The following is a 12377-nucleotide window of genomic DNA, read 5'->3' as shown; positions in this document are numbered from 1 at the left end:
TGAACTAGCCAACCTTTGTTTTGATGACAGTTTTGGAAACTTTTGAGTTTCTCTCAGTGAGCTTCAGGAGGTGATCACCTGAAATAGCCTTTACCTCCCCGGGGTGTCTTGTCAAGGTTCATTTTTGGAATGTTTTGCCTTCTTAATGGGGCTGGGACCATCAGATGTGTTGTGCAGAAGTCACATCTGATGGCCCTATTGGACAACTAACAATCCTCAATATGGCAAGAACCAATCAGCCAAGTAAAGAGAAACAACAATCCATCATTACTCTGGTCAGCCGGTCCAGAAAAATTGCAAAAACCTTGAATGTGTCCCCAATTCCATTTGCCCAAACCATCAAGCGCTACAGCATATTGGCTCACATGAGGATGTTCCCAGGGAAGGAAGGTGTCATCTGAGTCAGCACCACCACGAATCCCAAATTAGCAGCAGCTCAGATTAGAGGCAAATAAATGCCACACAGAGTTCTAGTAGCAGACACATCTCTACAACATCTGTAGGCCCGAACCAGGCCTGGACCGCAGGTCACCACATGCTTGGTTTGGGGGGGTGGGGGGGCTGAAAATAGGTTTGAAGTTATTTCGCTCACTTTGTTAACTAGTTTTTCTCCTTATGTCTTCAATCTTTGTTTTGATGCCTTCAGTGAGAATCTACAATGTAAATAGTCATGAAAATGAAGGGGAAAAAAACCTGTTTACTGAGAAGGTGTGTCCAGAATTTTGACAGCTAGTGCGCGTATGCAATGCAGATAAATGTGAGAATGTTTGGAAACGTAAGCAGGGATATTGGCCGAATATACAGGACATCAGTCAAATTGTTTAATATTGTCAAAGTAAGGATGAAGAAGGAAGAAGAACGAAAGCGTTTGCAAGCAGATTATAACTCTCCGCTGTGTGGATTTAGCATAAACATGTTTATTGGACCTTAATGAAGCAGCTTTCTTGATTGAGGGAAGTTTTTGTTTTTTAAATGTGCGAGTCATTAATTCTTCTTACCAAAAGTGATAGTGAAGGTTCTCAAACATTCAGGTCAGAGTAACTCGATGCATCCGCCCAGAGCTGCTGGGCTGGTGTTGCGTCTCCCATCCTAAAGTCGTCTTCAATCCGTCACTCTTAACACGCTTTACCTTTTTTTCCCCCTCTTGTAGCGATTGCACATTTGAACAGGAGTCTCACTGCGTTTAAACCCGCTGCAGTTTTGCTTCCAACGCAGCACTTTTCTCAAGTCTCTGCGGCACCTTTTGAGAGCGCAGACCGCCGTGCATACTATGGAAGGAGATGCATGCCCCTGTACGTCCATGAGGGTTTGATACAGTTTGATATAGGAAGCTAGGATGGCGTTGCCCCATTTTTAAACCTTTTCTTGTAAGTGAAAGACCATGATGTGAATAAAAACCCACCGTGAACGTTCAGCCTTCTCAGATGGTCGTGGACGGACGCGCGCTGGCCTGAGACTTGGCTCAAAGGTCACAGAAGAAGAGTCACGAGGAAATGTCGTAAATGTGTCGAGTCTCTGGATATGATATTGTGATTGTTGCTGAACATACTGAAATACCATTTGAAACTGTTGTGATTTCAGACTAACTGTAGTTGTTGGGTGTTGCATGGTTTAGCAGGAGTCTATCTTCCCTTTTCTTAAATTCACTGTAAAATCCAACGTGATCGCTGGTTGGTTGGCCGTTTACTGCAGATGCAGCATTTATACAGGAATGTTTTAAAGGCACAGGGCGCTTGAAATGTCTGTCTGTGTCTGGTGCCGCAGCCTCTAGTGATCAAGTGTTCCATCCTTAAGTGTTGGTGTGAACCATATCCTGTGTATTTTAATAAAGGCAATACAAACAACCAATCAGACCAGCCTTATAACCTTTTGGTTTTTTTTGAGGACGAGCTTGCTCTTTGCTTGCATCTCGAAATCACTGTTACTATGGTGATAAGGTGGTCATTCTGCATTTCTCAAGGACACCTAAAGTATGACTTATGGCTGTAAACACACAGACCAGTACATAATCAGACCTTCACAGCAGCACCTAAAGCTCAGCTCGCTCATTGTTTCCTTTTTGCGGTCAAGAAATCTACATGCTTGTGAAATGTTGCTTTTAATGCAGCAAAACAAACGGAGCTCATTCCACAGAGACATTTCCAGAAGAGTGTGGGTGAATTTACAGAAAACTCATCTGTTCCTGACGGCTAATCTGGATTCAGGTGCGGGACTTGCAGACATTTACGGCACTAATTACGTTTGTCAGACATAATCACTGATGCCTGGGTTTCATATCTGTGCTAAATCAGCATTTATCTTAATTTAGCTGCTGAATTGATTAAAATGTAACCCAACAGAGGTAGGGTTTAACCCAACTGTGCAAGACTGCGTGCGTATGGGCGTGTGGGTTTTATACAATAACACATCAATAGATACAGGGAAGTAGAAGGATTAACCCCTCCTTTCAATAGGTCTCATATGATTTCTAATCTCTTGATTTTTAAACATTCTTTCCATGTAGTTAATCAAAATTGGAAATTCACGCATCCAAAGGCTTTTTGTAATAATCCAACCCATCAGTTTTTACAATCTGGAGGCCTTTAGGAGAGTCACGCCTGTACATGGATGCAATTTAATCCACAGCATCAAGGGCAGTCAGACCTTTCAGCTGGATGCTGAATGAACTCTTTCCATATGCTCTATCCATCTGTCTGCCAGTCCGCCTTGTCAGTTGCGCTCGGTGCTGCAGTGGTGTTATTGCTGCTGAGCGTCTGCTCCAGCAGGGCTCGCTGGGCTGTCGCCGGCAGGTAGAGGAAGGCATAGAGCAGAGCCAGCATCAACAGGGCCAGCAGCAGAGGGAGGCCCCAGTCTGAGGTCATTAGGGGCTCCTCACACCGAGCCTGCAGGAAGGATTTATTGTGCATGACCGGTCGATTGGTGGCAACGCTGGAGGTCAAGGGAGCAAGACAGAGACGACTCAGCTCAACTCATTTATGGAGAAACGCTCAGATATCTTGTATACTCACACTAGGGAGGGACTCCTGAAAAGACTTGACATCCAAATCCCGGCTCACATGCAAATATTTAAACTCACCAAAGAGAAAATGCAAAAATAAAAAGAATAAAAAAACAAATAAAACTAAAAACCCTGAAGCTCAATTAAATCCAAGATACCACATCCAGGAAAAAAAATTGCATGTCATGTTTGAGAAATTGTTAATGTGGCAAAAATGACATCCAGGCATTGATGAAGAAATTCTAATGGGTCCATTATATTTCTGGAAGATGAATGTTTTCAGTGTCTCAAAGAAAAGGTGTGTGTCCTCTTCATGGGAGCTGAGCCGAGTGAATTCTGCTTGATGGCGTGTTTCCCCACACCGACACAGAAAAGCAGATTGACTGCAGTCATGCCAATTATATAGTGAGTGCTGATCCTCTTAACTGTAATATTCATACCTGGCTGTGTTCAGGGATTACCAGATGTTGCCTCCTGGCCACCATTCAATGTTTCTTTTTAAGAATACTGTGCTGTGGTATGCTTAGAATCTTAAAATATATATTACTGTTTATACTGTCCACACAAAATTTAAAATTATTTTAATCCACTGCAAAATAGTTTTGATCAGGACAAAAGCATAGGAGTAGTATATGTTGAAGAAGACTCAGCAGGCTCTGCAAACAAAGAATAATTGCATTGTTTGTCATAATTGAACTAACTACAGTATGTTCCTTTTGCCTAATAAAATCAAGTCAAGCAAAATACTTTATCGTTCCAATTAGAACTTTGTACAGTAGGTGGCGCTGTGGGGCCGAGTCGCATTGGCAGGTTTGACCCAGACCATAACAAGCAACGAAGAAGAAGCTGCAGCCGGAATCTTGCGCATCATTCATCGTTACTTTGCTCTTTTCAGTAGAGGTATGCCAACTTTCTGTATGTTAAAATAAATACATCTAACATTTCGCTACAATGCAAGTATTCTTGTTCGTTTGCCAGAAAGTGGAAGTGTTATGACAAATACGTCCTAAAGTAACTGACATGCTAAGTAGCGCTAAAGCAAATATACGGCCACTTCCCCTGTAATGAGTCGGCTGAGAGAAAAGACGTTTTGTTTTGTTTTTTAAAAAGTGTTTTCTCAAACATATTTGTATTAATCGGAACTCCTATGTCAATGATTACATGTAGCAACACGTGCATTAAGGTAGGAGTGTAATGTTACATGCCTATTAGGGTATTATTGGCGTTATTAAATGTCACATAGATTTGCATCACTGGTTTATGAAAGATCAGTTAGCATCAATTATTCATTTAAACGAGAATGTTACAGAGATTCTGCCTTTCACAGAGCTCTTGCTGTCAAACAATTTAAAACCTTCTTCCCTATAAAACGCCTAGAAAAAGCACAACTATTTATGCCATTGTAATCCGTTTCATTTACAACATAATTTTGATTTCAAATAATAGTTTAAAAACGAAATGTTACAGCCAAAACTAGCTTTCCTGTAGCACCTGCTGATGTTTTACTGCTAAGTGCCTGAAACTGATTTTAGACCTTTATCTAATCATTTAACCTTTTCATGCTCTTTTTTGACCACCTAAAAATAAAGATGACAGGTTTGTTGTTTCTTTGTTTGCAGCCTGCATGTTTTCCACTTAAAAGGTCCTGATGATGGCTACAGAGCCTGCCAGTTTGGACAACCTGTCCGTGCTGTATCACAGTGATGATTACATCGTGGTGGACAAGCACTGGGACATTCGCATCGACAGCAAGATGTGGTATGAGAAACTCACTGTCCAGGCGCAACTCAGGCATCACTTCCCCCAGCTGGCTGACCATAGCACCTATTATGGATTCAGGTCAGACTTAACCTGCGAGAAACTTAACTGTCCCGCCTATGAAGACAATAATAACCCTGATTATGATTTCTGATTCTCATCCAGGTTTTGTCATCAGTTGGATTTCTCAACAAGTGGAGCTCTTTGTGTTGCTCTCAATAAGGCTGCTGCTGGTCAAGCGTACCGCTGCTTCAAGGACCGTACCGTTACCAAAGCTTACCTCGCCATTGTGAGTAAACACAGGCGAAGGGACCTGGTTTCTGCATCCACTCCCTGTACATAAGTGGAGCTAAACAGATTATGCTATCAAATAACTTTGAAAACCACTGAATACTAAAAAACATATTGCAAGGCGCAATAATGATGATACATGTTTTGAAATTGTATTAGAACATTTTTGAGTTTGTCTTTGAAGCCAGGCTCTTTTGAGTTCATTTTTACTCAGCACTAAACTCATTGTAGTGTCTCAAATGCATCTTTCGAACAACAATCTAAAGACAGAAAACTTTTTCTATCAAGGTGAGAGGCTGGGTGGAAGTGGAGATACAAACTTTGGACTTCTCCATTGGCAAGAACTCCTCCGAGGGAAAAACACACATGATGTGTATTGAGGGAACAGAAGGTACTTGAAACTGACCTGGCATTTCTTTTTTTTGTTTGCCTCAGTTTCACTCTCATACTAGAATACAACAGCTAATCGTGCCATCAAACATACAGTTTCTTTTAATTAATTTTACATTGAAATTGGTCTCCCAAATATGTGCTCCAAAAACTTTTTTTTTTACAGAAATGCTATTCTACATGATTTTTGTCTTAAAAATAATTCTATTCCATGGCTTTTGGTTTATGTTTTAAGTCAGTTGACTATTTTTCATTTATTATCAGCCCTGTGCAACTTTAGCAGGACCACACTTTTAAAATGTCCTGCCTCCCTTCACAAAACAGGAAAATGACTCCATCTTGTGTAGATAATTAATCAGAACTATAGAAAAATCTCTCTCCAGGTTGTGAGAACCCCAAGCCCTGCCAAACTGGGCTTATGGTGTTGGAGTATGGGTTGTACGATGGAGACCCTGTCACCAAGGTGTTGCTGCAGCCACTCACAGGTAACAACTCATTTGCTTTTGATTGGACTTTAATTCTTGTTTCACAGATGTTGCCTTGTGTAGTTAAAAAAAATCTCCTTCCTTTCTCTCTGATTTGTTTCCTTCCAGGACGAACCCATCAGTTAAGGGTCCACTGCAGTGCCATAGGCCACCCCATCCTCGGTGACTTCACCTACAGCTGTGGAGCAGATGACGCCCCCTACCGCATGATGCTGCACGCACACCTTCTCCACATTCCACTGGAACATCAACCCCTGCTCGTCTGTGCTGGAGACCCCTTTGTCCCCAAGGTTGATCCCAAGTGGCTCCCGCAGCGCTCATTACGCACAGTATCAGCCACTGTGGCTGCCATTTTGGAGAACAGGGCCCAGGAGGACAGGAGGATTAAAGAAGAGGAGAAGGAGAGGATAAGAAAGGAAGAAGAAAGGAGGAGAGGAAACAGAAAACAAAATAGGGAAGTGGAGACTGAGGAGCAGAAAAGGCTGTGTCAGGCGTGGCTGAGTGAATGGTCTGGAGACTCATAAAGCCCTTTAAATACGAGAGAAATTTCAGGAAAATATTAATTTATGAAAACTCTTAATGAGTGTTGACAGGAATTATCACCGCCCCTAAGCATGACACTAATAAACCAACCCTGTGTATTTATCTTTCACAGCACCGCAGCAAACATCACCTCGGTGTTTGACATATATGCTGCTCTTTTCATCCTGCAGCATTTTACAGACTTTTATTAGGACACCGATATATTGGTTTGAGACAGTGTTCCAGTTTGCGTTTTGAATGGCTGCATTATTTGAGGCCTGCCACCTAAATTCGCTGTTTCTACTGATAACGACTCCTAAGTATTTATTTCAACTGATGCAGCTCCAGACCTCTGTGAAAATTCATCTGCAGTCTTGCTATTTTATGCCGGCTAAAGTAGATATCCGCCATGTTTTTATAATTACTAAATGTTTAATGATATTAATGAACATTTTGAGTTTTTTTTTATCAAGTAAAATATATATAATTTTACAAACAATGGTTAAGGAGCCAACGCCTTCACACTGGGGTATTTCTTATTTGTACATTATCTGTGCATTTTGTTGACGCTCAAACTGCCAAGTTCCGAGTTGCGCTTCTGTTTGTGGTTTTTTAGTCATAAGACTTTTTTTCCCCTCGAGTTTCTCTCCCGTTTCTGTGTGTGTTCATGAACGTCCTCATTTAAATAATAAACTATGGTCAATTGCGCTGATTTATTGCGTTAATCATTTCCCCGTTCCTGCTCTTAAGATACGTCGTGTGAGATACGATATCATTCAAACAGAAATATTTATAGTATATTCAATATTTCTCGAAAAACTCTTAACCAAGCGATTGCTTATAAAGCAGCAACAAAATAAGTTGTCGAGTAGATGTGGTAGTTGAGAAAAGAAAGACATAAGTTTGTCCACAGGCACCGTATTATGTAAAATTATCCCTTTAAATACACAATTCAGTTTGTTAATAATTTAACGTTCTGGAGGCTCCACAAACCGACGCATCCATTGGCCCAAACGTACCAAGGGTCGGTAATTCCCTTTCCGGTAGAAAATCCTACTTGTAAATTTGTTTCCGCCGCTTGTTAAAGTGTTTCGTTACTTGTAAATTTGTTTCCGCCGCTTGTTAAAGTGTTTCGTTACTTGTAAATTTGTTTCAGTCGCTTGTAAAAGTGTTTCGTTACTTGTAAATTTCTTTCAGCCGCTTGTTAAAGTGTTTCGTCATTTGTAAATTTGTTTCATCCGTAAATTTGTTTCATCCGATTGTTAAAGTGTTTTGCACCTCTCGGCCACCGTACATAAGCTCATAAAGCCTATAAATTCCATACATTTTGTTGCTTTACTTTATTTTTTTTCCAGTTATTGAATTCCCTCAGTAAAAAAATAAAAATGCATAACGTATTATATTTTTTTAGCCTATGTTATTTTATTTTTGGCCGTTGCCATGGTTAAATGCATAACTACAATGCCCACAATGCACCACTTCTACGCGTGTGTTCAATGGCAGCTTTGACGATTGGAGGATTTCAGTCCAAAAAAAAGCCAGAACTGCGGGCGGTGGTGTGTCAATATGAGTGGCTTTTAGTTTTTAGCTCAGAACTGGAGGTTTGGAAGGATGAAAGAAGCTGGAAATGAACTCTGTGTTCTTTTCATATGAGAGTTTTGCTCACGCTGTCTCCGGAGCAGCCGTAAGTTTGAATCTCTTCCACAATCCATAAATCCATTTAAGATGTAGTTATAGTAGTTTATTACTCATTATTATTGTTATTATTAGTAGTGGTAGTAGTAGTAGTAGTAGTAGTAGTAGTAGTAGTAGTAGTAGTAGTAGTATATCTCTGATCGGTCATTGGAACACAAATCTACATCAGAGCATCGTAAATCGTATCAATATTAATTTTTTAAATAATAATAAACAGTGTAATACAGACAAAAGAGAAACAAGCTGGATTTGCATTAGTACCATTATTTTCTGTTTTATTTGCCTGGAATTAGTAATACTGTGGCCAAGTAATGTTTGGAGATACTGTAGTACTGGTAATTTAGTGTCATTATTGTAATGTGCATGGAGGCTGTTTTAGGTCACAACTTGTGTGACACTGCTTTTATGTCAATTGGCAGTGAAACAGAGATATTATTGTACTTGTTGCATTTTTTCCCCATTTTTTTCAAACTGAGGTTACCGTATATGACTGTGTGGTTTTAAATAAATAGCTGGAACATGTAGGAAAATACAAGGTGTAAACATTTAAAATGGATGAAGTGTGATCAAGTCAACCAAAGGGCGGCTGAAGTCCAGATCCATGCACCAAGTCTATTTTCTGATTTACAGTAATGGTGCCTGTAAACAATAGAGGACAAACAAGGACCTAGACAGGATAAAAAAAAAAGATGTATGCAAATTTAGAACAAAACACACACATGCACACCCATAATTTGCCATAAAAAATAATAATAAAAAGCCTTATATTATCAACTTGTCAATATTATATCATTCTGGCCATGGTATATATTTTTAATACATTCCTAAACAATACTAATACAAGCTAAACAATCCTCTTGTGGCACTCTTTGAATGTTGATCTATCACTTTTCTTTCTCATGAATCAAGCAGACTGTGTGTGCTGTGCTAATTGTGTACTCTTTTAGGGAAGTGCGGCTGCCATGATGGTGTTCTACCCTCTGGATACAGCTCGACTGACTCTTCAAGGTAGGCGACTGTGGTGGCGCGGCCCTTTTTGTTACGACTGCCATGTTCTTGTCATCACAAAGGTTTTTTATTTCTATTTCTTTTCAGTGGATGAAAAGCGCAAGTCTAAGTCAGCCCACACTGTTCTAGGAGAAATCTTTAAAGAAGGAGGACTGTGAGTGGCAATATTTCATTAGGTCGGCTTGTAGGTGGCTGTGGAAGGTTCTGTGTTCAATTCTTTGTGCCTTTGTGCAGGTATCCTGTCCATGCCTGTGCAGATAAACTTTTCCCACACTCTAAAATCACATTAGGTTGATTCTAATTGCCCCCCAGTGTTTCCTTGGCTCCAGCCCCCCCACCCCCCCCCCCCCCACCCTGTGACCCTGATTAGGAGTAAGAGGCAATCAACATTGATCCTGTCAAATTATGCTTTTAAATCTGTAGGCGGATGCATCCAGCACAATTTTTTTTGCAATGTCCGTACTGATTCAGCACTTATTAAAATCCTGTGCACACACTCTTTAAGTTACTAAAACACACAAAAATTCCCTAGTTGCCCTGTGCAGCTGTCCTAATTGTGATTACTTTTGCAGATCCGGCCTTTACACAGGCTGGTTTGCAGTCATCTACACTCTGTGCATCTCCAACTTCTTCTACTTCTACTGCTTCCATTCCTTCAAAGCCATCTGGTTGAACGAAAAGCAGGCAACAACCAGCAACGACTTGCTCGCGGGCTTCGCTGCAGGTAAGCATCATGAAAGCTTGAATTAACTCATGGCACAAGAGTATTTGGGTTGATCCACCTGTTTGATCCGCCAGGTGTAGTAAGTGTACTGCTGACCTCTCCTTTGTGGGTGGTGAACACCAGGCTGAAGGTTCAAGGACTGAGGTGCTACAGTAAAGATGTATTGCCTACCAGATACAGTGGCTTTATGGGTAACTGTATGACCGTGCCTCATCCTGAGGTTGTTTTCTTTTAGCATGTTTCATTGTGACTTTTGCTGGTTTTGCAGATGCAATCGTGCAAATCACCTCTCAGGAGGGCGTGGCAGCGCTGTGGAGCGGCACCTTTACGTCCCTGCTGCTGGTGTCCAACCCCGCCATCCAGTTCATGGTTTACGAGGGACTGAAGAGGCATCTGAGATGGATCGTTTCCAGAGAGGTGAGTGGGGAAAATGGGAGAGATTAGCTGGAGATTATAGGTCCTCACATGTTTGAAGATAAAGGAAGCTTAATGTGTGAGGAGGAGGGAACAGTTCGGAACATACCATTTTAGGGATTAGAAAAAATTGCCTTATTTGAGTCTGTGCTTCCAATATTCTGACTTTATGATTCTGCCTATCAGAATTATTATTTATCAGAATATCTATGACTGTTATAACTGTTGACCTATGCTTTTTGCATCCTTTCTAATGTTTATTTAGAGTTTTACTGAATCTGATTTCCCCGCTGTTGCTTGTGTTTTCATCTTATGTGTTTTATTTCCTTCTTTTGTCTTGGTGCACTTTTACCTGCTCTGATCAGATCGTTTATGTTGAACCCACTCATGAGCCTTCAGAGCTAGTGTCTGATGAAAGGTTGTCGACTGTTGTCCCCCTCCCTACACTTTGGGGCTTCAAATCCTGTTTTTTTGCTTCTAAAGACATTTTTCCAAATCTACTGATGTGAAATTCATCAGCAAACATGCTGACTCCTGTAATATCTGAATAAATAATATTGTCTTTGATTGCTTCCCAGTTATTAATTTCAAACTCTAGGCTGAAGGGTTTAATATATTAAGTATATTGGGGGGTTGGCAGGTTAAGTTTGATTCAAGATTCAAGAGAACTTTATTGATCCCTTTAGGGGGTGTCCACCAGGGAAATTAGCATCTCCAAAGATCTACAGCATCTACAAAATTTCCCACCATCATTTCACCCCATCAAACCTATTAAAGATAATAAAATATAAGAAAATAAGAAATAAAATAGAATAAATTAAAAATAGAATATGAATATAAATATAAAACTATAAAAATGTTCCAGTTCTCCTGTTGGCCCTCCTCCCCCCCAGTGAGGAGTTGAACAGTCTGATGGCTCGGGGGATGAATGAGTTGCAGTTATCGTAAAATAAACAGATTAAAAATGCATATTCAGCATATCCACTTGTTCATAAACACAGATTTTAAGGGCTGAGTAGGAATTATAATGTTCTGTGGAGGAATTGTGGATAAATCTTATTATTTATCCCTAAAAGAAAGTTATAACGGCTGGATTGCACTACTTAGTGTAAAAAGCATGATCACATTTTCATATCAAAGCTGTTCACATTTACAAGGACTTTTCTTTTATTCCCAAAGCTGTCGTCCGTTGAGTTCTTCATCATCGGGGCTCTTGCCAAAGCTGTCGCTACCATTGTGACGTACCCGCTGCAGACCATCCAGTCCATTCTTCGGGTAGGTTTATGCATGCATCCCGAAGGGATCGATGCTTGTTAATTGTTTTAATTGCCAGTACAATTGAAGAAAACCCTGTTTTCATTGCTTTCAATCCTTCACTGCGTTTATTTTCATTACAGTTGCCTCAGTATCAAAGGTCCGATGAAAAGCTTAACATACTGTCCAGTGTAAAGGTGTTTAAATGTCAGTTGCTCAGAAGAGTAAGGTGGGTGGACACACACATTTGTTATTCTATCTTTGCGAGGACTCTTATTGATACTTGACCACACCTCACACTGCATATCGTGCTGTTCTTTGAATAAAAATAAAGGAAACTTAGACAGTGTGTTTTCTTTCTTTTAAACACTCTTTCAGGAACGACGGCGTGTTAGGTCTGTTCAGCGGACTGGAGGCCAAGTTATTGCAGACAGTGCTGACGGCTGCCCTCATGTTCCTGATCTATGAGAATATCGTCAGCTGCACCTTTAGGGTCATGGGGCTGAGCAAGAGCTTCTAAAATGAACTAACTGTTGAAACACCCCAGTCTCTGCCCCTCTGTGGTGCTTCAACACATTTATTGTTTTTTTAGGGGGGGGGGGGGGTGTTTAAGCTGTGGATGTATGACATTGGATGGATGGATTGTTAAACTTATTCAATGTGACAGCGCATTAAAACGATCTCTGTGTGGCAAACGGTGACTCGGGTTGTTAGTTCATTTGGTTTTGTCATTTGTGTGGTAGAAAATTATCAAGTGTGATCTTTTGATTCTCATTGATTTATTGTTTTCAGGTGGTGTTTGTGGAAAAGCTCCAGCCATTCTCAAGACTGCCACCGC

At 40.6% G+C, this 12377-nt stretch overlaps 3 protein-coding genes across 4 annotated transcripts in view; all 3 read left to right on the top strand.

Moving 5' to 3' along the window:
* Positions 1–1848, top strand: part of LOC101065415 (rho GDP-dissociation inhibitor 2-like) — an 11735-nt gene extending 9887 nt beyond the window's left edge. The window contains exon 6 of the mRNA XM_029836927.1: positions 1–1848. This exon is cut by the window's left edge and continues 552 nt beyond it. The gene's annotated coding sequence lies outside the window, so the exon portion shown is untranslated.
* Positions 1849–3783: 1935 nt separating this feature from the next.
* On the top strand, positions 3784–7154 carry rpusd1 (RNA pseudouridine synthase domain containing 1). Its single transcript, XM_011603766.2, has 6 exons — positions 3784–3898; positions 4618–4837; positions 4922–5045; positions 5336–5438; positions 5821–5922; positions 6031–7154. Exons 2-6 carry the CDS (start codon positions 4647–4649, stop codon positions 6444–6446), a joined length of 936 nt encoding a protein of 311 aa, XP_011602068.2. The 5' UTR covers positions 3784–3898; positions 4618–4646; the 3' UTR covers positions 6447–7154.
* Positions 7155–7919: 765 nt separating this feature from the next.
* LOC101064974 (peroxisomal membrane protein PMP34-like) lies at positions 7920–12229 on the top strand. Of its 2 annotated transcripts, XM_003964462.3 has the most exons (9): positions 7923–8128; positions 9087–9147; positions 9235–9301; positions 9720–9871; positions 9946–10062; positions 10140–10288; positions 11465–11560; positions 11683–11768; positions 11918–12229. In XM_003964462.3, the coding sequence occupies exons 1-9, from the start codon at positions 8072–8074 to the stop codon at positions 12057–12059; spliced, it is 927 nt and encodes a 308-aa protein (XP_003964511.2). In that variant the 5' UTR covers positions 7923–8071; the 3' UTR covers positions 12060–12229. The 2 variants fall into 2 exon arrangements, with proteins under 2 accessions (XP_029692667.1, XP_003964511.2); XM_029836807.1 differs by lacking the exons at positions 11465–11560; positions 11683–11768; positions 11918–12229 and adding an exon at positions 10651–10830 and having other exon boundaries at positions 7920–8128.
* The last annotated feature ends 148 nt before the right edge of the window (positions 12230–12377 follow it).

Source organism: Takifugu rubripes, chromosome 5 (assembly GCF_901000725.2).
Source record: "Takifugu rubripes chromosome 5, fTakRub1.2, whole genome shotgun sequence".
Classification (NCBI taxonomy): Eukaryota; Metazoa; Chordata; class Actinopteri; order Tetraodontiformes; family Tetraodontidae; genus Takifugu; species Takifugu rubripes.
The sequence above is the reverse complement of the archived record's forward strand: the minus strand, read 5'-3'. Positions and strand labels throughout refer to the sequence as shown.